This window comes from Lepidochelys kempii, chromosome 1 (genome assembly GCF_965140285.1).
Source record: "Lepidochelys kempii isolate rLepKem1 chromosome 1, rLepKem1.hap1, whole genome shotgun sequence".
Classification (NCBI taxonomy): Eukaryota; Metazoa; Chordata; order Testudines; family Cheloniidae; genus Lepidochelys; species Lepidochelys kempii.
Genome location: NC_136380.1, coordinates 143,945,295 through 143,970,780, shown reverse-complemented (window position 1 = coordinate 143,970,780; position 25,486 = coordinate 143,945,295). Strand labels below are relative to the sequence as shown.

The 25,486-nt window shown below is 41.8% G+C and overlaps 3 protein-coding genes across 6 annotated transcripts in view; 1 reads left to right on the top strand and 2 right to left on the bottom strand.

The window, feature by feature from the left end:
- ZFX (zinc finger protein X-linked) overlaps positions 1 to 25,349 on the bottom strand; it is a 95,121-nt gene extending 69,772 nt beyond the window's left edge. Inside the window, exon 1 of the mRNA XM_073357489.2 lies at positions 25,339 to 25,349. The gene's annotated coding sequence lies outside the window, so the exon portion shown is untranslated. The remainder of the gene's footprint in view (positions 1 to 25,338) is intronic.
- Positions 141 to 20,002, bottom strand: EIF2S3 (eukaryotic translation initiation factor 2 subunit gamma). Its single transcript, XM_073357457.2, has 12 exons — positions 19,749 to 20,002; positions 16,419 to 16,482; positions 15,639 to 15,766; positions 15,393 to 15,514; positions 13,700 to 13,794; positions 11,795 to 11,953; positions 8,429 to 8,563; positions 6,782 to 6,876; positions 5,493 to 5,637; positions 4,802 to 4,971; positions 3,083 to 3,255; positions 141 to 553 (listed from the first exon to the last, which is right to left on the bottom strand). The coding sequence occupies exons 1-12, from the start codon at positions 19,815 to 19,817 to the stop codon at positions 490 to 492; spliced, it is 1,419 nt and encodes a 472-aa protein (XP_073213558.1). The 5' UTR covers positions 19,818 to 20,002; the 3' UTR covers positions 141 to 489.
- A 65-nt stretch (positions 25,350 to 25,414) lies between the features above and the next one.
- Positions 25,415 to 25,486, top strand: part of KLHL15 (kelch like family member 15) — a 58,406-nt gene continuing 58,334 nt past the window's right edge. For all 4 annotated transcript variants that reach the window (XR_013636247.1, XM_073357580.2, XM_073357559.2 and 1 more), the window contains exon 1: positions 25,415 to 25,478. The gene's annotated coding sequence lies outside the window, so the exon portion shown is untranslated. The remainder of the gene's footprint in view (positions 25,479 to 25,486) is intronic.

Sequence of the window (25,486 nt, the reverse complement as noted above, 5' to 3'; positions counted from 1 at the left end):
AGCTCAGAGACTTAAAACTAGGTGCGGCGCAAAAACAGGGAATTGGTCTTCAAGGAGAGTTTATTTTCTTTTTAAATTCTTGTACTGCTTGAACAATCTTTGCAGCCTTTCACTACCAAGGATAAGAATTAATGAAAAAATAAGAAGCAGTATTTTATTTCAAAACATATTTTATGGTTTGTGTTTTACATTGGGTGTGACTTGAGTGATATTAAACAATCTTCTCAAACACAAATTAACATAAATTAGATATGGCATGAAACACATACAATTAGTTTCTGCTAAAATGTGGATTATTAGATCCACCTCTATGACAATTTTTTACCCTTTCATTGGAGATACTGACTAGTATTTTAGTAAGAGGGTAAATTTCCAGTAAAAAGTCTGGAGCAATGGGAGTTGTGTAACAAATTTCACTCCAAAAATGTACCCCCCAGCATATGGAAATAGGCATTCCATCTCTCAAAATGACACACTCATTTTTACTTTTCAATCATCATCAACTGTTGGCTTGATTGTCACTCCTCTTCTTATTTGACCCCAGCCGATTAAACTGAAAAATGAAAAACAAGTTATTTGTAATTGTGTTTAGAAAATATTCAAAATGCAAATGGCAAAAGCTCTATATAAACCCTGTAGTCATGTTTGTATTAGGAGTACTCACACAGGTTTCAGAAGTTTCTGAACTCCCCCTTCCCTCCCCTGCACTGCAAAATCTTAAAGACGACTGGCTGCTGGAAGCATAGGAGAGGGGAGGATAATGGAGAGACCATAAGCAAACAGGACTTTTTCTTAAGCTATGGGACCATTTTTTAAAATGTGCTGTTAAACAGAAGCACACACACAAAGGTTCTACTTGCCCATAATCGTCTAGTTAACTGCAAATGAAAATGTGTTGATAGCTTTATTGCTTTCCAACTTGCATAAAGCGTTACACTACTTTTAAAGGGAAATGAGAACACCTTGCAAAAAAAGGAATATAATAGTTCAATTTTTGAGGTCAACATTTCTCACTGAGGGTGTAACCTCAACACAAAGTTGACATAATTCTCAAAATTGTTTTTACCACTTGTACTGGGTAATAGAAAAAATCTTCCCTCTTAGTACTTCCCCTTACACACCCACTGCATTTTAAAAAATCCACTAATTCTTTCCACTAGCTCAAGATGCAGCTTCAGAGAAAGCTTTTAAAAATACTGCAATATCACTTTTCCAGCCAAGAGACAGCACATATAATCGATGCAACTGCCTTTAAGACTCTCCCAACTCCTTGAAGGGAGCCATGGAAGAACCTGATGTTAGTCTTGAACTTGTCTGCCAAAACTCTGGGCTCTCACATCTTTCGGAACAATTCCCAGAAGAACAGTGTACATTCATAAAAATGGAATTGAAGTAATTAATCCATTATTTCAAGCCTTTCTAGGCTGGAGCCCACAGCTGTGGCAAAGCCACACTCAGGCCCTACATATCCCTGGTGTTGTTGCTGCATTTTGCCTATTTGTCCATTCTCCCAGTTTTAACCCCTGTGCCTCTTTCTCTATGTGATTTTACTTTCCACTATATCCCAACTGCCCCTCTCCTTGTTCTCTCATTCACTTCCCTAGAAAGTCTGAGGAAGGGAGTGTAAGAGGCAGAGTTCTTTCCCCCTTCCTCTGTACCAGCTGTCCCCACTCTTTTCTTCCTAATTAGAACCTTCCCAATTTCTTTGTTCTTTACCCATCCCCTCTCTGTTTCTTTCCTTGCTTAGTTTTGTTTTTTCTCCTTTCCCTTCTACTACAGTATAGTTGGCAACATGTGAAAACTGTGCCACAAACCATTCTAATAAAAGTGCACCTGAGAGTGCTAGCCCCAACAACAAGAGAGATCTGTGAGCATTTTGGTGAAATACAGGTTTGTTTGAAAGGAGGGAAGAAAAAACAGAAAAAAATTGCACCAAAATACCTATAAAACCCAGCGGCTACCAAACCACAGATTTGACAAGTCATTGCTGGAAAATGTTGCTCATCTTCTATTCACATAGCTCCCCTTCAGCTTCCCCCATTTTTCTCTTGGTGCTCATTCCTTCCTTATCTGCTCAGAAATCTCCTTACTTAGTAGCCACTCCAGTAATCCCCACTAGCTACCCCTCTACTGAAGGCATTTGGCTGCCAGCTCTGCCTGCTGCTGAGCTGACCTGCTGAGAGAGTTACAGAAACAGCTAGCAAGGTGTAACTGCCTGCCACAGTGATCCAGAAAACTGGCCATGACTATTTCCCAGAACAGATGTTCAAAACCCGGTATGTCTCAGCCAGATCAGAACTACTGGGGAGTATGTTAACATACCTTTTTCTCCTTACCACAGTGCGAGGGCCACACAGGGGGTGTAGGGGACAAGATTGCTTAGTGTTTCTGTACTAGCTTTATTTTCAGAGAATATACATTCTAGGTGGGCAGTTGCTTGAAGAGAAGCGAAGCAAATAAGCTTAAAAAGGAGCCACCAGCCATACTGCTCCTCAACTTTAGGGATCCTGCTACAGGATATTTTTGGGTGCCCCACCAGCCACATTATTCTTGTAATCTGTGTTGACTAAAAAAATTGACACCTCCAGTCTCACGGGAGCCAGAGAAAAAGGTCCTTGGAGATCAGTGTCCCTTTGTTCCCTTGTCCTCCCCACCACCCACACTTTGCAAAGCTGCATTGGCAGTCACATGTAGCTGGAACTGCTGAGCCCAGGCCCACAGGCTGAGAATTACTGCTTTAAGATAAACCCAGTCTTAAATGTATCCTTAATTTCTATTTGGTCTTTGTCATCACTGGGTTAAAGTTCCTGCTGTTAATATTACTGTGGTATGACTGTGTTATCAAGTCACAACTCATGGCATCAGAAGGTTTATTGTGCATTTATGTTAAGCAGCGCACAAAGTATTTAATTTTTCACTATTTCACTTAACATTTTTGAAAAAAGTGACCCATAGAAATAGTGATTAGGTGCTTAGAGAATTTAGAGGAACAAAGGAATTCTACAGCAGAGGCAGATAGTACTGGTGTCAGAGCAACACAGTAGTATCAAGGGGTTATTTTGTCACTGTACTGCCAACTTACCGCCAGTGTTTCTCAACTCTTCGACTAAGGGCAATTTTTTCTCCTACTTCTGTGCACACAGGGTTAGTTAGCACTATCTTGCCCAAATCAGCCTTCACTGCGCTAACTCTTCCTCCAGTAGACAAGGATCCTATATTTACCATTAAAACTTCATTCTTGGATAGTTTTTGCACCTGAAAGAAGATATAAAGAATTCTGTAAGTTTTACTTTAAATATGCAAATAACTTATAAAATTGATAGCATTTTGCAGCCAATAACTTAAATGAAGACCAAAAAAAAAAAGATTTTATATCTGACTGCTACAGCTAGGTTACCAAAGAAAAATACTAACAGAAAGGGAGGCAAGCACCAAATGTCTAGGACCATGCCGCACACGAATATGATAAAACGATGTCCATTTTTAGACACATGATAAAGTGTTTCTCATTTTCATTCTAACGTAGGAGAAATATAAAAAGGCTCAGCACAAATAATATTCCAGATTACTTGCCTCAGACTCATCTACAAAAATCAGTCTGCCTTTTTCTGGGAAATAATAATTGTTTTAAGGTTGTATAAACTATATACAAAGCTAAAGTTTTTTACCCCATAATTGACATCAATATAAAACAGATCCTTGTGCCTCTCTTCTTTCACCAAATACAACCACCAAAATAACTGCTCAATTCAGAGTCAGTCACAAAGAGAAAATCCAAAATGACAGCAACACCTAATTTACCAATAAAATAAATCAGTGTGAAGCAGTTTTCATAGTTTAAAGGCCAGAAGGGATCATAATGATCCACTAGTTTGACTTCCTGCACAAAACAGACCATGGAACCTCATCCAGTAATTCCTGTATCAAGCCCACAACTTTTGAGCTATAGCAGGGGTTGCAATCTTTGGCACACAGCCCATCAGGGTAATCCACTGGCTGGCCACGAGACATTTTGTTTATGTTGACCATCTGCAGGCACGGCCCCCCGCAGCTCCCAGTGGCCACAGTTCGCTGTTCCCGGCCAATGGGAGCAGCAGGAAGTGGCAGCCAGCACGTCCCAGCAGCCCACGCCACTTCCCACAGTTCCCATTGGCCGGGAACAATGAACTGCAGCCACAGGGAGCTGCAGGAGGGCCGTGCCTGTGGACGGTCAACGTAAACAAACTGTCTCGTGGCCCGCCAGTGGATTACCCTGATGGGCCGCTTGCCGAAGGCTGCTGACTCCTGAGCCATAGCATACCTTTTAGAAAGATATCTAGTCTAGGATTAGAGACTTCAAGTGATGGAGAATCCACCACATCCCTAGACTGGCAAAGTATTAGGATGTACATGAAACTAGCAGGATCATGCATGACAAGTTTTGCAGCTGATGAATGGAGAAGAGAACAACAAGGGGAAGGAACAAGGATTACCAGCATCTTTGGAAGAAGGGCCAACTTTAAGAATCACAAGGCTTCAAATTTCTTTAGGTTACCAGTATATGAATTTCCTCCCCCTGTGAAAGGCATCCTTACATAGTATTTAAGTGGACATGTACCATTGTTTTTCCCCTCTGAAATGCAAACATTATGTATGGAAACCAGGAAGAAAGGAAAGACGAAAGCATGCATAAATATAAACACTCACATCTCAGTGGAATTAATTTCCAGGGGGTTAACAGAGTAAAAGCTTCAAAACAAAAAAAAGTCTGACAAGTACCATGATAATGTCCTTTTAACAGAACAGGCACAAATATACTAACCTTTGCAGCTTTCTTGTCTCCCTCAGTGCGCACACCTAGCAGTCGCCTAAGCAGGAAATAGGAAATTTCCAGCTCTGTGAATATTTCAGGGAGTGCTCCAACTGCACCAAGAACCTGCCCCACCATTCGGTCAGCCCGACATAAAGTTGGGTCAATTTTAGTGCCAACACCTATTTCAGAACAAGACAACTTCTGAGGAATAATTGAAAAAGTAATCATATTTATACGCATCAAATACATTTAAAGGAGACCTACAAATGAAATTAACCATTATTCTTAGTGACATACTAAACATCCCCACTACCCAGCTGGAGGTGGGCGTTCAGCACATTAAGAACTGAACTCACCTATTTACTCTTTTTTAGGATCTGTGAACTCTAACTAGCCGTGATACAATGCCCCAGAATTCATCATGCTGGTGGCAGCACAGATAATACAGAAGCCTGCTGGAGTTAACCAATGTAATTTAGATAAATAACTAAATTTTACACTATTTGGCACTGTTTTATAAAGCTTCATTACATATATATTAAAAGGTACACAATTGCTGTAGGAGTCACACATTAGAATTTACTGTAAATTGCAATAAATTCCCCCCTCTTCCCAGGAAGTGTACTGTTATCTGAAACCATCTAAGTTTTCAAAAATAGGCATGAGGAGAAAAATCTCTTCATTAAAAAAACATTGTTACCAATTAGGCCTCCAGGAGCAGCATACTGTAGATCATTGTGTTCTGCAAAAAGTGATACAATTTTGGAAAAGATTGGCTTGCACATGAGTTTTCCTTCACTGTCCTTGGATACAATACCAGGTCTGACTTCAAGTTCCTGGCCTACCTAAGTACAGTGGAGAAAAAGTGGTTAGATGTTTCTTTTTCACCAGAGTAAAAAGCTAGCTGGTGGTGGGAGAGAAGAGTTATTTTTCCAACAGTTACATTAATATTAACAGCACTTGGCTGTTGCATCACAGAATTATAGTGGTACTACCTGGAAAATCAACAGAACTTTTAAAAACCTCTGTATTACACAGGTAATAAAAAGGTAGCTAACACTGCCTTCAAATGTACTTTAAAAAGTTGATTTATTAGATGATCACTCTTAGTTTTAGGCCCAACATTTAAATTCTAACTTATTTTAAACGTTTTCTAATAGTACTGCAATCCCAAACACTATATTACTGAGTTAGTGTACGAAAAACTAGACAGTGCAACAATGTAGTTTCACTGTTCAAGCAAAAGAACATAGAAGATCAAATTGTATAAGTGGTGCATAAACTTGATTTTTTAACTTTCCAGTTTAATAATCAAGGATGTTATTTTTAATAGACAAAAAAGACTGGAAAACTTGTTGTTGATCGGACTCCATACAAAAGCCGAGTATTCAGTCATATTCACTTTTAATGTGGTGACTGAGTGCATAGTTAGCACACACTCCTTAACTTTATTTAGATTTATCAGCACGGCTCAAACTCCACCTTTTTTAAATGATTTACTAAATAAATATGCACATGCAAGAAGGGGAAACTGCACCCTCATATTCATTGCAAAGAATAGAAAGGGACACTACCATCAACTTTGGAAAAAAATCACTTATGTCAATTAAAAATATATATATTTTGTTACTAGTAAAAACCTAACTATAACAAATAAATGGTTTTGTTTTGTTTTTGTTTTTTGAGAGAGGGGCGGGGGGAGAGGATTGGGCATGGTCAATTTCATTGTTTCCCATTTCTGTTTAACTTTCAAACAGCAACAAGGCAAAAGGAAAACATTTTAAAACAGGACTGTGAAACCATAACCAAAGACAGGGGAACTCAGGTGGGGGTAGTACCTGAAGCTAATTTTAATTAATTTTTTAAAACTGACTATATACCTTTAAGTTGCTTTGTATTGACCACAAAGAAACACCTATTATGCGTCTACACATTATAATAACTAATGAGGTATTTGGAGGACAGGGGGGGCGGAAGAGTAGCTATTACCTTTAATACACCTTTTAGAATACTACCGCCAGCTACACCACCCTTAAGGTCATCTACTTCACATCCAGGCTTGTTGACATCAAAAGATCTAATTACTGAAAAGCACACAAATCCATTATTAAGATATATAGAAGCTTGACTAGTGACACTTATGCGATGTTTACAATTCTTGTCTTTTTTTTTAAAATCTACTCCAAACAATGAAAATAACTCCCTGTATTCACCATGCTATGCAGTCTGTTGCATGCAATTTTTTCATAAGTTTTTAACTACTACATGAACCATGGGTCAAATTAAGCTGGTTAAACCCAAAACATGTTAACGCATTCTGGCAAGGAATATCCACTGTACTTTAAAATACAATTTTAAGTAATTTAGTTCTCAGTAAATACATTTATCACAAACTAATTAGTATTTAAAAATTATTCTCAAAGCCATGCAAACATTAGAGATATCAGTGCATAAAGGAGGAAGTAATGCTACATCCAACTTTCTTGGAAAACAAACTATTCGCCAAGTGGAAGAAGACTAAACCAGAGAAAGATGATTTACAAGCTTCTAAGAAAGTATTACGAACAAAATAAAAGTATTCTTTAGGCACTGTTCTACAATTTATAGTGTTCAGAAGTGAAAGTACAACATTTAACCTCCTGCATGCTTAAGATTTACGTAAAGGCAATGAAAGAAATGCGTGCTCTAAAATAAAAGACCTAATCACGGTCCCATTGGGAGTTTTGCCACTGTCTTCAATAGGAGAAGCTTTTTCTAAATTCTATTACAAGCTTCTCTGTTTAATTCAGAAACTGAATTATATATCAGCTCCTTTTTAAAAAGGCTGACCACCGATAGAATACTGGAGGAAATCCTAACACTTGTAAGAGAAAATGACCTTTGCTTTTAGCCTAATTTCTAACAGACCGACTTTGTTAAGTTCTATATACATACACACTCTAGATTTCAGTGTTTTATGTAAAATACATCTAGAGTGGATGAACTGAATAGGAAGATGTTTTAGAAATGAACAAAATCCAATGCTTTAACATTTATGCCCAAGTGACATAACAAAATATTGAAGTGTGCCACTTGGAAAACTGACTGGCGGGTGGGAAAGGGGGGTGCCAGCATATCCACCCCTTGTGTCTTCAAGCCATATCTATTTACTCCCAAGAGTTTTAACTGCAACAGAATGCAGCTTGATTTTCCAGATACCACAAAGTTGTCAGTGCTTAACAGAGTAATCTAATGTATAAAGAGCAAATCTGATTTAGAAATCACTCTGCTTCCTTCCGCAGGTCTGAAGAAGAGCACTGTGTTGCTCGAAAGCTTGTACCTTCCACGAACAGAAGTTGGTAAAATAAAAGTTTATCTTATCTACCTTGTTTCTAAGATAAATTATTCATTTTCACTGCCGTTTTCATATTATATCCACATTTAAAATGCCCAAATCAAAGCAGTTCATTTATATATAGTCATATTGTATATATACACACACAGACAACACTCATATTTAAGATTTCAGGAAATAGAGAGGCTTGAAATTGCTAGCGTGCTAAATGCTCCTCATACCCTCTTTAGAGCATGCCGCCAATATTAGCATTGTCTGAAAGGGTGGTTAAACATATAGGTAAGCTTTAAACATTTACATACCAATAAGTCTTGGTTCTGATGTGAAGTCTCGCAATGGGACTGGAATTTTCTTTACTATATACTCACAAACCACCTCAATGTTGTATTTCAGCTGTGCTGAGATTGGAATAATAGGAGCTCCTTCTGCAACTGTACCTACAACAAAAAAATTGGGAGTTGTTTTACATCAGACTTTATGTTGCGTATACCAAAGCGTATATGAGTATTCATGACGCACTAAAACCACAAATGAAATTTCAGGGACAATTTCTACATATTTCCCCAAACCAGAAGTCCATAAAAACAACATGACCAAAGTGTCAGGTCATATTTATTTTCATATTAAGCCACAACTACTTTTCAAGGTAGTACAATATGGCTTGTACATTGCCTACAGGGAGTTCTGTGAGTTTCTGTGTGGGAGGCCTATATAGTTTGCTCTCCAAGTGGGCTCTTGAGGCAGTGTTTTACTCTAGGAACTCTGCTTCATGCTTGATGATCAGGAGTGGCATGACATGAGTTTCAGCCTCTTAACCGGAGATAAGCAGCGTACCTACTGGATAGGAGGAATACAATTGTGCATGTAGGCACTGAAGGGGCAGAGTTACCACAGAGGTAAAAAACAGATTCTTCATGAAAACCGATTTGGACTTAGATCCCTTAGCCCAGAGGTGGGCAACCTACAGCCCGCGGGCCACATCCAGCCTGCGGGATCCTCCTGCTTGGCCCCTGAGGCTAGCCCCCAGCCCCTCCCCCGCCCTTCGCCCACTCCCAAATCCTCAGCTCACTGCGCTGCCGACACAACGCTCTGGGCAGCCGGGCAGCGCAGTTGCAGAGCCATGGCCTGACCCAGTGCTCTGGGTGGTGCATCTGTAGCGCTGCCAGCCATCGGTGCTCCAGGCAACGTGGTAAGGGAGCGAGGGGGCATGGAGGGGTGTTGTACAGGTAGCAGGGGAGTTCGGGGTGGTGGTCAGAGGGTGGAGGTGTGGATAGGGGTTGGGGCGGTCAGAGGGCGGGGAACAGCGGGGTTGGATGGGGCAGGGGTCCCTGGGGGGCAGTCAGGAATGAGAGAGGGGGTTGGTCAGGGGACAGGGAGTGGTGGATGGGGCAGGAGTCCCGGGGGAGCCATCAGGGGGTGAGAAGCAGCGGGGGTTGGATAGGAGGCGAGTGCCGGACCACGCCTGGTTGTTTGGGGAGACACAGCCTCCCCTAACTGGCCCTCCATACAATTTTGGAAACGCGATGTGGCCCTCAGGTCCAAAAGTTTGCCTGCCCCTGCCATAGCCCCTTGCCCACTAGATTTTAAGGACTAGTTTACACTAGAATTGCTACAGCGGCGCAGCTAGTGCAGATGCTCTATGAAGACGGGAGAGAGCTCTCCTGTTAGCATAATTATCTTACCTCCCCAAGTGGCGGTAGCTATGTCAGCAGGAGAGCTTCCCCTGCCGACATAGTGCTGTCCACACTAGAGCTTAGGTCAGTGTAACTGACGTCACTGAGGGAGGTGGCTTTTCCATGCCCCTGAGCAACTAAAGTTATACTGAGGTAAGCCCTACATTTTACGACCTGGCCAGACTGCATTCTAACAAACACAGCAACTTGTGGGGACTGTAAACAGATCACAGCTGGGAAACCTCTCTCTGGATGTGGGTTGTGAAAAATGAGAGGAAACAGAACAAGCAGTTAGGGCCAAGATGCAGTGAAAGAACAGAGCTGAGATACCCTATAGAGGATGAGAGATCTAAAATATTTGATGCATCAGTAGCAATTCCATAATTAAGATTGCAATGAGTTTTGCGCATAAAGCAAGACTAAAATCCTTGATTCATACTTTACTGATTTAATTTAGCTTTCAAATTTGGTACAATAATTCTTCGGACAACTATGTTCTACAGTTTTTTTTTAGTGAAATATTATTAAATTTGAAAAAGAGACATTTTAAAATTGCTCTCTCTTTGAACTTTCTCCCTGGCTTAGTCACATTTGCTTGACTTTCTCTAGTGAAATAACCTCAATCTCCACAAACTTCAAAATTCACACACAAAAGTACCTTGCATTTAGGCCACTTATGAGATTTTAAACACATGAGAAGTTGTGTCCCTGACACAAGCCAACAATTTTGAACTACACAAAGGTTATATAACAGGACTGATCAGACCTGTCAACCACATCCATCTTCTGATGCTGCTAACCTGCCTCCATAGCTGGGTTTTGCAAATACCCCCATTGAGCCAAGGAGCAAGGCTAAGTGGCAGAGGTTCTGGAGAGATGGGAAATAAAAATCAGAAGGGCGCTGGGGAACCAGAGGGAAGGGATGGTTTGCAGGGGTGTGTGGAGTTTGGGTACAAGGCTCATGGGGTAAAAGCCCAAGATTTCTGAGCCAAGGTTTCTACACCTGAAAAGCTCCCCTAGAGCTGCTGCCTTGGCTCCCAGTGCACCACAGCATGGTAGGAAGCTCATGGCATGGAGAGGAAGCATGAGAATAAGGAGAGGTTTACAAGACAGAAGAAGAGCCAGAGCCTCTCTGAAATCCACTAGAGACTTAGTGACTGCTACTGGTTCTATGTGGAAGATGCTCAGATACTACAGCGATGGGTAGCAGTATAAAACCCCAAGATACATAGTTTAGCTCAGTGGGCCTGCAGCAAGGGAGTAGCTCAACTCAAGTAGACATTTGGCGGTGAATGGACTGTGCGTAAAGGGATACCCAAGGAAATGCGTGAGAAAGAATGGGGGGAGGGGGATGCGAGAAGGGAGGACTGGCTAGAATTCAAGGTGCCCAATGGTTGAGATAAGGAGAGTAGAGGTAGGCAGGCTATCAACAGTGGCATAGAAGTAGTTGAGAGGGGGAACTGATTAACAGAGTTCATTGGGAATTTTTCAACAAAACTGTTGGTTAGAGCACTTACCTGGGACGTGGAAGACCCAGATTCAAGTCCCTGCTCTGCCTGATCCCATTAGAGCAGTTTCATTTGTATAACTAAATATGTATTGAGAAAGACAGACTGACTCTCCAGCCCCGTAGTTAGGACACTCATCTGGGATGTGGGAGACTCAGGTTCAAGTCAAGTCATTTTACACCCAGTTTGTGTGTTTAGGAACAACCCTTAAAATCCATTAATTGTAGCAGCGTGGAAGCAGAATATAATGCTACTAAATTCATATTTGAAAGAAAAATCTTATTGAAATATCTAGAAAACAAAACATTACACAACCTTTTTTTTTTTTTTTTTAAAAGCTACAAAAGCCTGACTCATCTGCTAATTCTTTGAGCTGGACATCAGGTTGTCCTGACCAGATAACGCTTTTCATGTCAGCCTAACTCCCAGCATTGAAGAATTACACAGAACTTCCAGCAATACTGCATTTCTGCTTCTGGAAACTTACCTTGTACAAATGCAAGAATCTGTTCATACTGTTCTTTAGCCTGGCTCTCCTTTACCAAGTCAATCTTATTCTGTAGAATTAGAATGTGTTTCAATTTCATGATTTCTATAGCAGCTAGATGTTCAGAGGTCTGGGGCTGAGGGCATGACTCATTACCAGCTGGAAGGGAAGGGGAAAAAGTGATTATGTACAGTCATCTATAATAAGGATACACAAAACTGTGTGAACATCTACCACCTCATTGTGTGCTTGAAAAAATATTGCTTGCTTAAAAGTCATCAAGTCGCTAATTTTTTTAATTGCTTATGGGTTTAGTGCAGTCTCTTCATCTCAGACACAAAAATGCCAAGAGCTCTAAACTTTAATGACAAACCAAAAATTCAGAAAGCACATGGCTATTAAGGTTATCAATATTGTTTGGGTTCTACTTCCCAGAAAGTCACCTTTCCCCTAATGTGCTGTTACAATATTTGAGCTCACTGGGGGTTTGATCTATTATATGGGGACGGAGGCATTAGTGGAGGACTCTGATAACTAGAAATTAATTCTCCTATCCCTTTTGTTCTGAAAATAGAGTTCATTGGATTTCCAGGGTATATAGATATCCATCCACTCATGTCTTTGTCAGAAAAGGTGACTGGGAACTATGTTTAAATATATATCTCAACTTTACATTTGAGTTGTATGTAGTTTGACACTGTGCAGTTTTATTTGGCAGATTGTGCGTACACACAGAGACAAATGGTGAGTGTGTTCTACTAAAACATATACAGTAGAGGCCCGTTTATCCAACCCCTCATTATCTGGCTCTCCGTATTAACCCAGCAACCAGTACACACAGATCAAGAAGTGGGCAATCTTTCGTGTGGCTGCTAGATGGCACTGCAACCTCGCACTCTCCCATTCTCTGGATTATCTGAATTTTTGATTATCGATCTGACCCCAGTCCCAATTAGATCGGATAAACTGGGTTCTGCTGTATCTACTTCTGCCATTGACTTGTTGTATGGCTATGGGAAAGTAATTTAACCTCTCTGTGCCTCAGTTACCCCTGTGTAAAGAAAGACAGTGGTCACCACCTTTTGTGAAGTGCCTTGGTGAGCTATAGATCAAAAAGACTAATTACTACTTATTATTAAATATTTCATGGCTATTCAGACACTTAAAACAATGCTAACTTGAGTATATTATTGTTTTGTTTCCCAAATAATATGTTGTCTGACCAGACGTAACATAATTCATAGTTGAATTTATTTTGGCGTTGCATTATTATACTATTCTGAACATTTATAAAAATGAAGTTTAATTTATTTCACACACTTTACACACCTGCTCAAGTCAGATTAGTGAAAGTTCTTCCTAAATCAGTCTATCAACAGAAAGAATGGCCCAAATGGGGTCCTTTGATTCTGTCCACATCACAATGAATTTACCATTGCTTCCCACCTCACCCCACTCTCTTTCGAGCATCAGTACTACATATTTAAATTAATAGAAAGGGCAGATAAAACAACTGAGAGAAAAGCAAGCCTGCTCAAATAGGTCTAAGCATCTCCAACATGAAAATCTAATTTTATTGTACAAGTAAAAACAGTCCCAAAATTTTATCTCAACCCACCACTCCTCTGCCATCATCCAAACAGTCAAATATCGCTTCAGCTATTGGACGAGTCAAAGTGCTCAAATTCTGTTCCACAATTTCAGACGTATCTATTTAGAGGGCACGATATTCTCTTTCTACAATCATAGTTTTAAAATCTTATCTCTTTACACAAGACTCAATAACATTCACAATTTTTGTAATAGCTGGTCGCCCATTACCCTTTGTATTATTTTAATGTCAATATTAAGTTGTTGTATTGTTATGTTATAAAAGAGGCTCAATTTTCCCACCCCAAATATTACCTATCAAAAGCAGTGCTGCATCCATAACTGCCGCACCGTTCAGCATAGTAGCCATCAAGATATCGTGGCCCGGACAATCGACAAAAGAGACATGCCTGTTGCATATGGAGGGTAAACACAAAACAACAAAAGCCAGTTATCGCCAATTAAACTGACTGGTTTGCATGAAGTGACCAGTAGGCACACAGTTAAGGTATGTACAAAAACTGCATATTATTTCAAGACAAACATGGAAAGTTGACATTTTGGAACTATGTTCATATGATCATAACTAAATGAAGTAACTACTTGTTGAAATTTTAAGTTTCAGAAAAATGGTGACAGTACTACATGTCTTTTATGGGATATAATTTCTGTCTTTCAGAAACTTACAAACCAACCATGCATAGTTTAAATGTGTCAGACTATGAAGATCCATGCCGTACTAGCACATTCTCCTTTTTTACTTCTTATCTCTTCTAAAAGCTCTCTCCCCATTTCCCTCCTTGCAAGGTTATGCATGTTCATTCTGAACCTAGCCAGAACTGCACCGTATCTCTAAGATTGACCTGTAACTGTCCAGACTCAATCTTTGAGTTTACATTGTGTAGGCTACAATAATGGGGGCATTTCAAGTTCCTGTCTGTATTTAATGGGGTAATCTTTATTATTTGACAACATGCCACAGAAAAAGAATTGTCTGCCACTTCAGCGATAATATTTTAAAAAATTACAGTAGGTAAAATAAGCAGTATGTCAAAGAAACCAGTGTTTAATGATTTGTTTAGTGCTAGCTTTCTAACTGTCACAATCCACCAAAATACTCTATTAGAACAAGTATTCAGGTTGAAGGGTATGTGAAAAAGCAAGGAAATTCAATTATGAGGAACTGTCCCCTACACTTAAGTACGGATTAAGGTCTGATTTGATAACCACCCTTGTGATTATTTTCATCTGAATAATCCCAATGAAGCATCACAAATAACTCCTGAAACTTTTAAACTTGCATTCTGACCATGTTACACTTTATCAGGAATTGTATAAACAAGTCTCTCTCCCATCGTTCTCCTAACACAAAGATGATCTCAAGTTAAGGCTCAAGTTTTCATAGCTCCAGTTTAAAAACCCTTATTTTTCTATTATCTCTGGGGGGAAAATGACAAAGATATACAATTTACATTAGGTTACAGTCTAAAAATAAACTTTAAATTTGTTCACACCTCTGATTTAAATTAAATTCAGGTTACAAGCCAAAGGATGCCTTTTTTATTCAAACAGCCCTGTAAGCAATATAGTATTGGAAAATTAGACTTATTTTCTGTTGTGTCTCACCACCAGTAAAAGATTCCGCAGGTCAAATTATGCCTTCAGTCACATCTGTGCAACCTCATACTCTTCAGATCTCTAGATACTACAGTGACGGGTATATTAGAAATGCCAACATAGAAGTTGGGCTCAGCAAACTGCAACTTTGTAAATGATGAGCAAGCCCAAATAAAATATGGCACCTTCTCTCAACTGTACTGGCTCCTCAGAGGTAATAGAAGTAAAAACTATTTATCACTTGAGTAAACAGAGGACTGAATATACAAACAGACTTATGGAGAAACAAGGTACCATTTTTAAACAATCGCTTGAAGTGTACTTCAACTATATTGAGGGAACTATGGACAAAGCAAGAGCAACTGAAAATCACCGAATTCAGATCAGTCACCTGATTAGTTTAAAATTCCCTTTGGTCCCAGGAATATCTGTAGGGAACTCATCTGGTGTACTACTTCCACAGGACCGGTAACACTCTGGTCGGGAGCAACTGGGGTCATCAAGTTTGTAAATCTGGAAGTATAAAAAAAAAAAAAGATGAAAAACAGGTTTAACCTAGCAGTGGTCATTTAAGTACTTTCACACAGTTAATAAAAGAGTCAAAATGGGTACATTTAGATTCATAGTAATGACTAACCTTAGCATTGGCATAACCCAGCTTGATAGTGATATTTCTTTCCAGTTCATTTTTGAATCTAACAGTGTGAACTCCAGAAATAGCTTTTACTACTGTTGACTTTCCATGGGCCACATGACCAATTGTGCCTACATTTTAAAAGCAAACATTAATCACACACAATTAGAGAGACTTGTCAAACTTTCAATATCAAGGATCCAGTTTGCACAGGACACCTGTAAGTCCTTGAAGCTTGTGGATCCAGAGCTTCCATTGTAAGCATGTACAGATTTCTTAACTAGGTTTTTACAGCAACTTGCTACAGTAACTGATTGATCTTTAAATGAGCTCTCTGTGGACAGACCCTTGCATCCACATGGAGCTCATTACAAGATCTGGTCTTTACTCAGGCAAAGCACCTTTTGCTCGAGAGCACTCCTATCAACACCAACATACGCTTCCCCTTTAACTAAAAACATTTCATTCCCAAGATCTTATATTGCAGTAGTCATCTTGTACTGTAGTGGCCATCTTTCAATGTAATAAGGATTTGACATGTCTCCTTTTGTGATTGTTAACACTACTATTTAAAAGAACACTGCCTGTTAGTTTAGGCAGTTTGCTTGCTAAAAGTTTGCTTAAAACTTTCAATACAATTGTTTATTAATTTTCTCTGTTTCATAAAGAACAGTTTTTGGTTTGGATTTTCCCTGCAGAATTTTTTACTAAGACTTTTCAGCACTATGCATGACAACAAGAATGTGTTACAAAAGCATTTGTGATTAACTTTGTTTTTCTTACCTATATTAATCGTAGCTTGACGGCTGATGACTTCTGGCGAGAGAGGCGTCAGCTTGGTAACATTCTATATGGAACAGATTTCAAGCAAACTTTTAGGCTACAAGATAAGTTTTCTCCAAGCTGCATGGCTCCGCAGCAGGTGAGGAAAGGCGCTCTCCCCTGGCTGCTGCAGCAAGAGGGCTGGGGGGAGTGGGAAGTCCTCTCTCCCCACCACAGCCCCAAGGCAGCCTACACCCCAAGCCCCTCATTCCCAGCCCCACCCCAGAGCCCTCACTCCCCCACACCCCAACCCTCTGCCCCAGCCATGAGCCCCCTCACGTACCCCAAACCCCTCATCCCCAGTCCCACCCCACCAGCCAGAGCCCCCACCCGCCTTCTTCCCCAGCCCTGAGCCCCCTCCCACATACCGAACCCCTTGGCCCCACCCCCGCCACACATCACCTCCATATTTGTGCACGTAAAATTAATTCCGCACATGGATGTAAAAAATTAGAGGAAATATTGGCAACAAGTAAAACAAATGTAAATTTAGACTGATTTTAAAAAGCTGTTTTTCCCCCAATCTGTTTATTCCCAACTGGTGTAGCATGGAAAAATTCTGTCATCCAAAATCTCCTGTCTCTATAACAAAGCCTTTTATCTTATAAATGCTGTTCTTACACAGTCCAAAAAGAATATTTAAACTATAAAATACCTATGAATTATATTCGGCAAGTGATGACATCCATGTCAGTGTCCTCTTATTTTACTTTTGAAACTGTTTATAACTGATGTGGTCCTGACCAAATACTGAGTTCCATGTGGATGATCCATGAAAGCTTATGCCCAAATAAATCTGTTAGTCTTTAAGGTGCCACCGGACTCCTCGTTTTTGTGGATACAGACTAACACGGCTACTTCTCTGATATTTGGCCCTCCAAGTGCACTGTTGCACACATGCAGAGCTCCACTGAAGTCAACAGAGCTCTGTATGAGCAAATCGAAGTGCAGGATTGAGGCCTCTGTTCGTATATTAGTGCAATGAAATATATGCATCAATATATATACACATATGAGAATGCTGACGTGGATTGTACATTGTGGGCACTGATGCTGTTTATACAGGGAGGTCTGGTTAGCTCTGTGTACAGCATGGAAATAAATTTACACTTAGCATTAATTGCGCAAGAGCTTGAACTTACTCATAACATTTTAAAGGAAGTAACCCATTTGGTAAGTTTTCTTCTTCACCGTAAAACAGATTTTGTCCATTTAATGAGACTGTTCAAAGAAACACTCACATGCTTACTTAAAAAGAACAGGAGTACTTGTGGCACCTTAGAGACAAACAAATTCATTTGACAGGTTTCAGAGTAGCAGTCGTGTTAGTCTGTATCCATAAAAAGAAAAGGAGTACTTGTGGCACCTTAGAGACTAACAAATTTATTAGAGCATAAGCTTTCTTACACAGAGAGCTACAGGTCACTTCATCGGATGCATACAGTGGAAAATATAGTGGGGAGATTTTATATATACAGAGAAGATGAAACAATGGGTGTTCCATACAGACCGCAACAAGAGTGATCAGCAAAGGTGAGCTATTACCAGCAGGAAAGCGTGGGGTGAGGGAATGACCTTTTGTAGTGATAATCAAGGTGGGCCATTTCCAGCACTTTACAAGAACAGTAGGAGAGGAAATAAACAAGGGGAAATAGTTTTACTTTGTGTAATGACACATCCACTCCCAGTCTTTATTCAAGCCTAAGTTAATTGTATCCAGTTTGCAAATTAATTCCAATTCAGACTCGTTGGAGTCTGTTTTTGAAGTTTTTTTGTTGTTGCTTTATGCTCAAATAAATTTGTTAGTCTCTAAAGGTGCCACAAGTACTCCTGCTCTTTTTGCGGATACACACTAACATGGCTGCTACGCAAAAATATGTCATTATGCTTACTTAAGATGCCATGACTAGACCCATTTAAGTCAGTAAGTACAAGAAGTACCCTGCAGATGGCACTGTGTAGGAAGATGACAAGTTGAAGGGAGGTAAATTTTGTAGTCACTAAGACTGCTCACAGTGCATAAAGTTAAGCGTGTGTGTAAATTTTGTCAACACTGGAACCTAGAACTGGATTTAAACTAGCCCTTTACAAATCTGAGTACAAATATGAAACCAAAATTTAGGAAAGGACTTGAAATTTCAAGACCCTTTCCAATCTGATCTCCCAGCAACATAGATCATCCATCTTTTCAGTTCACAATGTCATTATCAGTGAGGACTGGAGAAAATATAGGACCCTCATAAAGGGATCATCACTACACTAGCATTTATTATTTGTTGAGCACCAGCATGCTCAGGGCTGCATATAACATAAAAGAAAGAATCCTTGCCCCAAAGAGCTTATGAATATGTACTTATGAACTGCTGAAGACTATTATATAATAAGGGAGACTAGCCCAAGGTGTAAACAGGGAAGCCACCAGCTAAATTAAAGCCCAGGTAGGTAGCAACTGAAAGATCTTCTGATGTACCTACTGTAACCTATATGAAATAAGTGGGATAATCTTGGTTAATCAACTAATAGACGGATAGCCAAAGTGAAAGGAGACTATAACTGGTCATTTCGGTAGTCTCAACAGAGTATCAAAGGACTGGTCTAAACTGGGCCCACAGAAACAATTCCCGCCGAACTTTTAACATCACTAAGTACTATATTTTCCCGGGGTTGAGGACTTCCATTTTCATTACTGTCTAGTCAGCACCCTATCCAAGAGCACCGTACTCACTCCCACACACAGGTTGGAAGATAAAGGTACTGGCACTGACGATGCTTACACAAGACAAAAGACAAGTTCAGCAACACGTCGCCTTCCTCGTTATCTACGCTCTCCATCACGCCTACCTAAACACCTACATTAGGCCTAACATCGGGCATCAAGCCTCAGAAACAACAAAAGCTGCAGATTTCTCCCGGGGAGCCGGGGGGTGGGGTGGGTTAAACTCTGGTCTCCGACGTTTTTACAACCCACCCCCCGCTCGGCTTCAAGATTCATCACCAGCAGGATCCCCGCCCCCCGCCCCAGGGCGCCCCCCTCCTCCGCCGCCGCCGCAGCAGCAGCAGCAGCGGCGCCCACCGGGCGCGTCCCCACTCCCCACAGGACGGGGCAGACGGTGGCATAAATCCCCGCCCCCCGGCGTTGCCCGACCCCGGGTCCCCTCCCCGCAGCCCGGCGGCTCGCTAAGGGGGCGGCTCCCGGCGCATCCCCAGCCAGGCCGCGCGCGCGCTGGACTCCCCCGACCCGCTCCTGCCGCCGGGCGAACAGGGCCCCGCAGCCTCGGGCTCGGGTCTCACCAGGGTGGCCAGGTCCTGCCGGGAGAGGTGCGGCTGCCCCAGAGTCACTCCCGCCTCGTCCCCCGCCATCTTGCCCAAGAGGAAGTGAGGAGCCCCCCGCGGCCGCCTGAGCCCGGCGCTACATGGGCTGGAGGGCGCCGCCCGCTCCGAGTCCGGCGCCGCGGGCTATGCGGGAAGCACCCGGCCCAGTCTCGTCCGGCTCTGGTCTTCGCTGCTCCGGTGGGGGCACCAGGGGAGCGCGGCAGTGGCGCAGGCGAGCGACGGGGCAGCCTCAGGAAGGACCCGGAAGCCGGGTGATGCAACCGGCATCGAGAGAGAGAGGCGCCCCACGTGCGCGTGTCGCAAGAGAGCGAGCGGTAGACCGACTGCGCATGCGCGGCTCGCTGGCTGAGCGCGGCTGCGTACTTGCAGCACCCAGGGAGTTCAGTCAGAGCAGGCCCACGTATTGTGCTAGGTGCTGTACAACACACATAACAAAGAGTCCCTGCCCAAAGAGTTTACCATCTAAGTAGGTGATGTTGCTCTTTTTAAAATAGGAATTGCAGTGAAATGTGTCAAATTTGTGTTAAAAATCACATATTGGGACAGAATATCTAAATGCAGTAAAGGGACAGCATTTGACAGGAAATAAGCTAATTTTCTTATACAGTAAGTAAAAGTGTATGGTTTTAGTTTGGTTATATGTACAGGTCTACATTACATTACGTAAATGATGTTTATTAAATGAGCATTGTTAAACATTCCAGTTAAAAGACTATTATTTCAAAGGTGATTATCTTTTGTATTTAATTCCTTACTGATTGGGCACTTTATTATTTATTTATCTTACTTTAGCATCTAGAGGATAGAAGACCCATTTTGCTGTGTGCTGCACACAAATAAGCTCCTATTCTTCAATTAGACCAATGCAGGTGTTAAAGTCTGTCAGTGGAAATGTGACTGTGGCAAGCCTAGGAACTAGTTTAAGTCAAGACTCAATAGATGGGTGTAACAAACAATAGGATGAACTGTTAGAGGGATCATGAAGATAAAAATGATAGCAACAAGTAGTTACACACATTATAGCTATGTGCACATCTAGACTGTATCAGGACATTTTATTTTTTGTAATTATAAGATACAATTAAATATATACTAGTAATTTCTACCGGCCATCTATTGATATCACTTTTAAATTTCAACTTTTTTCTTTTACTATTTTGTTTATTACTTGTATGTGGTTGGTAATGCATAGAATATAAGAGAAGACATCCCTGCCCCAGGAATAAACAGTTTACATCCTAACAGTATCTTTCATATGGAATATTTAAAAAACAATCTCAAAAAGCCCAAAACCTTTTCAGAATTGGGCACAGCAACTCAGATGCTGAAAAATAAAAACGAACTAAGGCCTTGATCTTGCAATAGGATCTGTCATATAAACACAAGGGTCTGCCTAAACAGATCTGATTGGAAGATTGAAGCCAAAACTGGCAACCCTTACACTTTGCCTTTCTCTTGTGAAATAATGGATTTCTCTTTTCCCCTTCAAGCCCCATTTTGTTAATCCACCCCAGTAAGAAGTACAGAATGGAAAATTAAAACCTTATGCACTGCCTTGAAATTATTGCTGTGTACACACGTGTCATCTTGTGTATTATTTATATATACTGTTAATTTAATCTAGATCCTAATCCTTTATTCTTTATTAAGCAAAAACTAGGTTTCCTATGGGAGGCCCTAGAGATTTGAATTCCAGGTGGACATTTGTTTACATTACATGACTACCATATAATTTAGCTATACTGGCAGTCTGAAAAATTTGATTCTGCATGTGCTCCTATCTCCAATTTTGCATACACACATTTATAACTTGAAGTCAGTGGGACTACTCACATACATAAGATTGGGGCCCACGTGTGTAATTAACTGAAGTAAATGGAGACAATATGGATATTTGAGAATACACAGGCAGGCTCTAAAATTGAGATGTGATGGGGGAAGCTACCACAAACTGGTGGTGTACATTACCTGGCTTTAGCCAAGTTTTAATCTCCCCCTTTACCACTCTCCTTTCCCAAAATAATTGTGGGAAATTAATTCTTTTATACATAGAAGAGGAAGTGTATTGTTGATAGTCTTTCTTTAAAGAAAACAAATGAAAATGTAGTAACGATCATTATAACAAGTTATAAGTGAAGATCTTGCTACTGAAAATAAAATGTATATTACCCTGCAATACATTTGGATAATTTTGTACATAAAATGGAAAATATTATTGTTTCATATCTAATATTTCAAAAATCTATGTGGTGCAAATATAACTTTCTTTAAATGATCTCACTGCTGGGAAAACCACAGTTGAAACATGTAACCTGGATGCATAAAATGTTGGGGGAATATGATGCAACACTTGATTGTAGTTGCCTTACCAATGTGTATTTCTGTGCAGGTGTAATCACTGTTTTGCAATATTACAGATGGTGTAGAATTCCATTCTAAATGGATAAAGTTGCCTCTTAAATCATTTAACTGTATAGTTTATACAACGATGCAAATAGAGTATGAAAATTCCAGAAACAATCACATGCTGCATTTTTGGTTGACTAAAGAAGATGTTATAAATAATTTAATCCCTGTCAATGTATCTATCAAATTTTGGAATGGAAATACATAATAATTATCATATATTAAGGATGAATATATTGTTAATGTCATAACAATAAAACTATTAAATATTCTTGCTTTGTTATTGTTGATTCATTGTATTGTGGGAGGTTGACAGTATGAAGAAATATAGAAATATATATAGAAATATATGCATCCGATGAACTGAGCTGTAGCTCATGAAAGCTTATGCTCAAATAAATTGGTTAGTCTCTAAGGTGTCACAAGTACTCCTTTTCTTTTTATAGAGAAAAAGAAATTCTGAGACTATAAATGTTCATTGATGCCAAATAAACTCCTCATCACCAGAAACTGTTAACAGTGCTTTAGAATTAATCGGTTATGTTTAATCCTATAAGCACTTTACATGTCTGTAACTTTATTCACATGAATAGTCCCGTTTAAATTAATGGGACTACTCACCTTAGTAAAGTTACACATGTGCTTAAGTCTAACCCTAATAGACCTATCCAACTTCTGAAATAAATGGAATGCTCATATTGACTTCAGTCACAGCTAGATAGGGCCCCAAATAGGGAGACCTTCCCTGCCCAGTCTCCTACACTGCTGAGAATACTCATTTTGAGGCACTTTTTAAATATTACTCTGTTACAATGATATATATGAATTGTCAGTGGAGACACAAATTTGTCCAGGCTTTTCCAATACGAAGGAGAAGCTATTTTTAAAAAACAATGAGAGTGAAGTTTGTCAACGTTTATCAGATTTTTTTTTCTTCGAGTTTGAGGTCTTCCTTCATATTATGTAGGAGAGACACACAAAAAGCATCTCACACCTCAGCTTGACAGATACTGGAAAAATCTTAGTAAGAGGCAGATTAAAAAAATTGTTTCTCCCACTTTCCTTTTTACAAAATTGAAGGAGTATTAGGGGCAACAAGAAGGGCAACAGTTCAGTTCCTGTTTATTTCTTTTCTATTCCAGCCTCCCTTTGCTGAGGTACTGAACATATGTGGGTCTGAGCTGAGTGCAGCAGATTTATTGTAAAACAGTGAATGTGGGTCAGTACATCTATTGTGTGAGACAGTAAATGGTAGAAACTGTAGCTTCCTTCTGTGACACTGAGAGTGGGCTTATAGTCCTGCATCACTGCATGAGAGAGTGAACGGAGTAAGGGGTGAGTAGCTTCATTGTGTGAAGCAGAAAATGGGGCAGGTACAGTAGTAGCAGACACAGAAACAGTGAATGGGATGTGGGGGGCAAGTTCTTTGTATGAAGCAGTAAATGGGATGGCAGTAGGAAGTATGGCATATACAGGGGCAAACTGTGAGAGGCAATGAATGGGGTGGGGTGGCAGTAGGAGGTGCATTGTGAGGCAGTGAAGGGGATAGGGTAGCAATAGGAGGTGCAGTGCGAGGCATGGAAGGGGTGGGGATGACAGTGACTGTACAGTAAAAGGCAATTAAGGGGGTGGGAGTGAAATGAGAGGCAGTGAAAGAGGTGGGGATGGCAGTGCAGAGCGAGGCAGCGAAGGGGTAGGGATGGAAGTGGTGATGCGGTTAAGGCAATGAAGGGGATGGGGGTGCAGTGTGTGAGGCAATGAATGAGATGGGAGTGTCAGTAAGAGATGCAATGTGGAAGGCAGTGCAAGGTGGGGGTGGCATTAGAGGTGCAATAGGAGGTAATGAAGGGATGGCAGTGGTCGTGCAGTGAGAGGCAGTAAAAAGGGGTGGCAATGATGGTGCATTGAGATGAGTGAAAGTATGGGGGTGAGAGTGGTGGTGTAGTGAGGCAATGAAAGGTGGGTGCACAGTGAGATGAGTGAAACGGTGGGGATGCAAGTGACAGTGCAGTAAGGCAGTGAAGAGGGTGGGGTTCAGTAAGAGGCAGTGAAGGGTGGGGATGACACTGGCGGTGCAGTGAGGCAGTAAAGAGGGTGGGGTGACCGTGAGGGTGCAGAGAGGCAATGAAAGGGTGGGGGCGACAGTGAGAGGAGGTGAAGGGGATGGGGTGACAGTGATGGGGCAGTGGGAGGCAGTGAAGGGGTGGAGGTGACAGTGATGGTGCAGTGAGGCAGTAAAGAGGGTGGGGTGACCGTGAGGGTGCAGAGAGGCAATGAAAGGGTGGGGGCGACAGTGAGAGGCGGTGAAGGGGATGGGGTGACAGTGATGGGGCAGTGGGAGGCAGTGAAGGGGTGGAGGTGACAGTGATGGTGCAGTGAGGCAGTAAAGAGGGTGGGGTGACCGTGAGGGTGCAGAGAGGCAATGAAAGGGTGGGGGCGACAGTGAGAGGCGGTGAAGGGGATGGGGTGACAGTGATGGGGCAGTGGGAGGCAGTGAAGGGGTGGAGGTGACAGTGATGGTGCAGTGAGGCAGTAAAGAGGGTGGGGTGACCGTGAGGGTGCAGAGAGGCAATGAAAGGGTGGGGGCGACAGTGAGAGGCGGTGAAGGGGATGGGGTGACAGTGATGGGGCAGTGGGAGGCAGTGAAGGGGTGGAGGTGACAGTGATGGTGCAGTGAGGCAGTAAAGAGGGTGGGGTGACCGTGAGGGTGCAGAGAGGCAATGAAAGGGTGGGGGCGACAGTGAGAGGCGGTGAAGGGGATGGGGTGACAGTGATGGGGCAGTGGGAGGCAGTGAAGGGGTGGAGGTGACACTGGCGGTGCAGTGAGGCAGTAAAGAGGGTGGGGTGACCGTGAGGGTGCAGAGAGGCAATGAAAGGGTGGGGGTGACAGTGAGAGGCGGTGAAGGGGATGGGGTGACATGATGGGGCAGTGAGGCAATGAAGATGCTGGGGTGCAGAGAGAGGCAATGAGGAGGGGGGATGACAAGGTCGTTGCAGTGAGGCAGTAAAGAGGTGGTGGGGTGCAGTGAAGGGGTGGGGGTGACAGTGTCGGGGCAATAAGAGGCAGGGAAGAGGGTGGCAGTGACGGTGCACGCGAGGTAACGAAGGGGGAGGGGTGGCAATGGCGGAGCTCCCGGGGCAGGTGCGGGGGCCGGCTGCCGCTGTCGCCCGCTGATCCCGCCCTCTCCCGCAGGTGGCGGCGGCGGCGGAAGTGACGTGCGGCCAGGGGGGCCTGTCCTTGGGGGAAGATGGCGCCCGTGCCTGTGCTAGGCAGCGAAGGAGGTAAACAA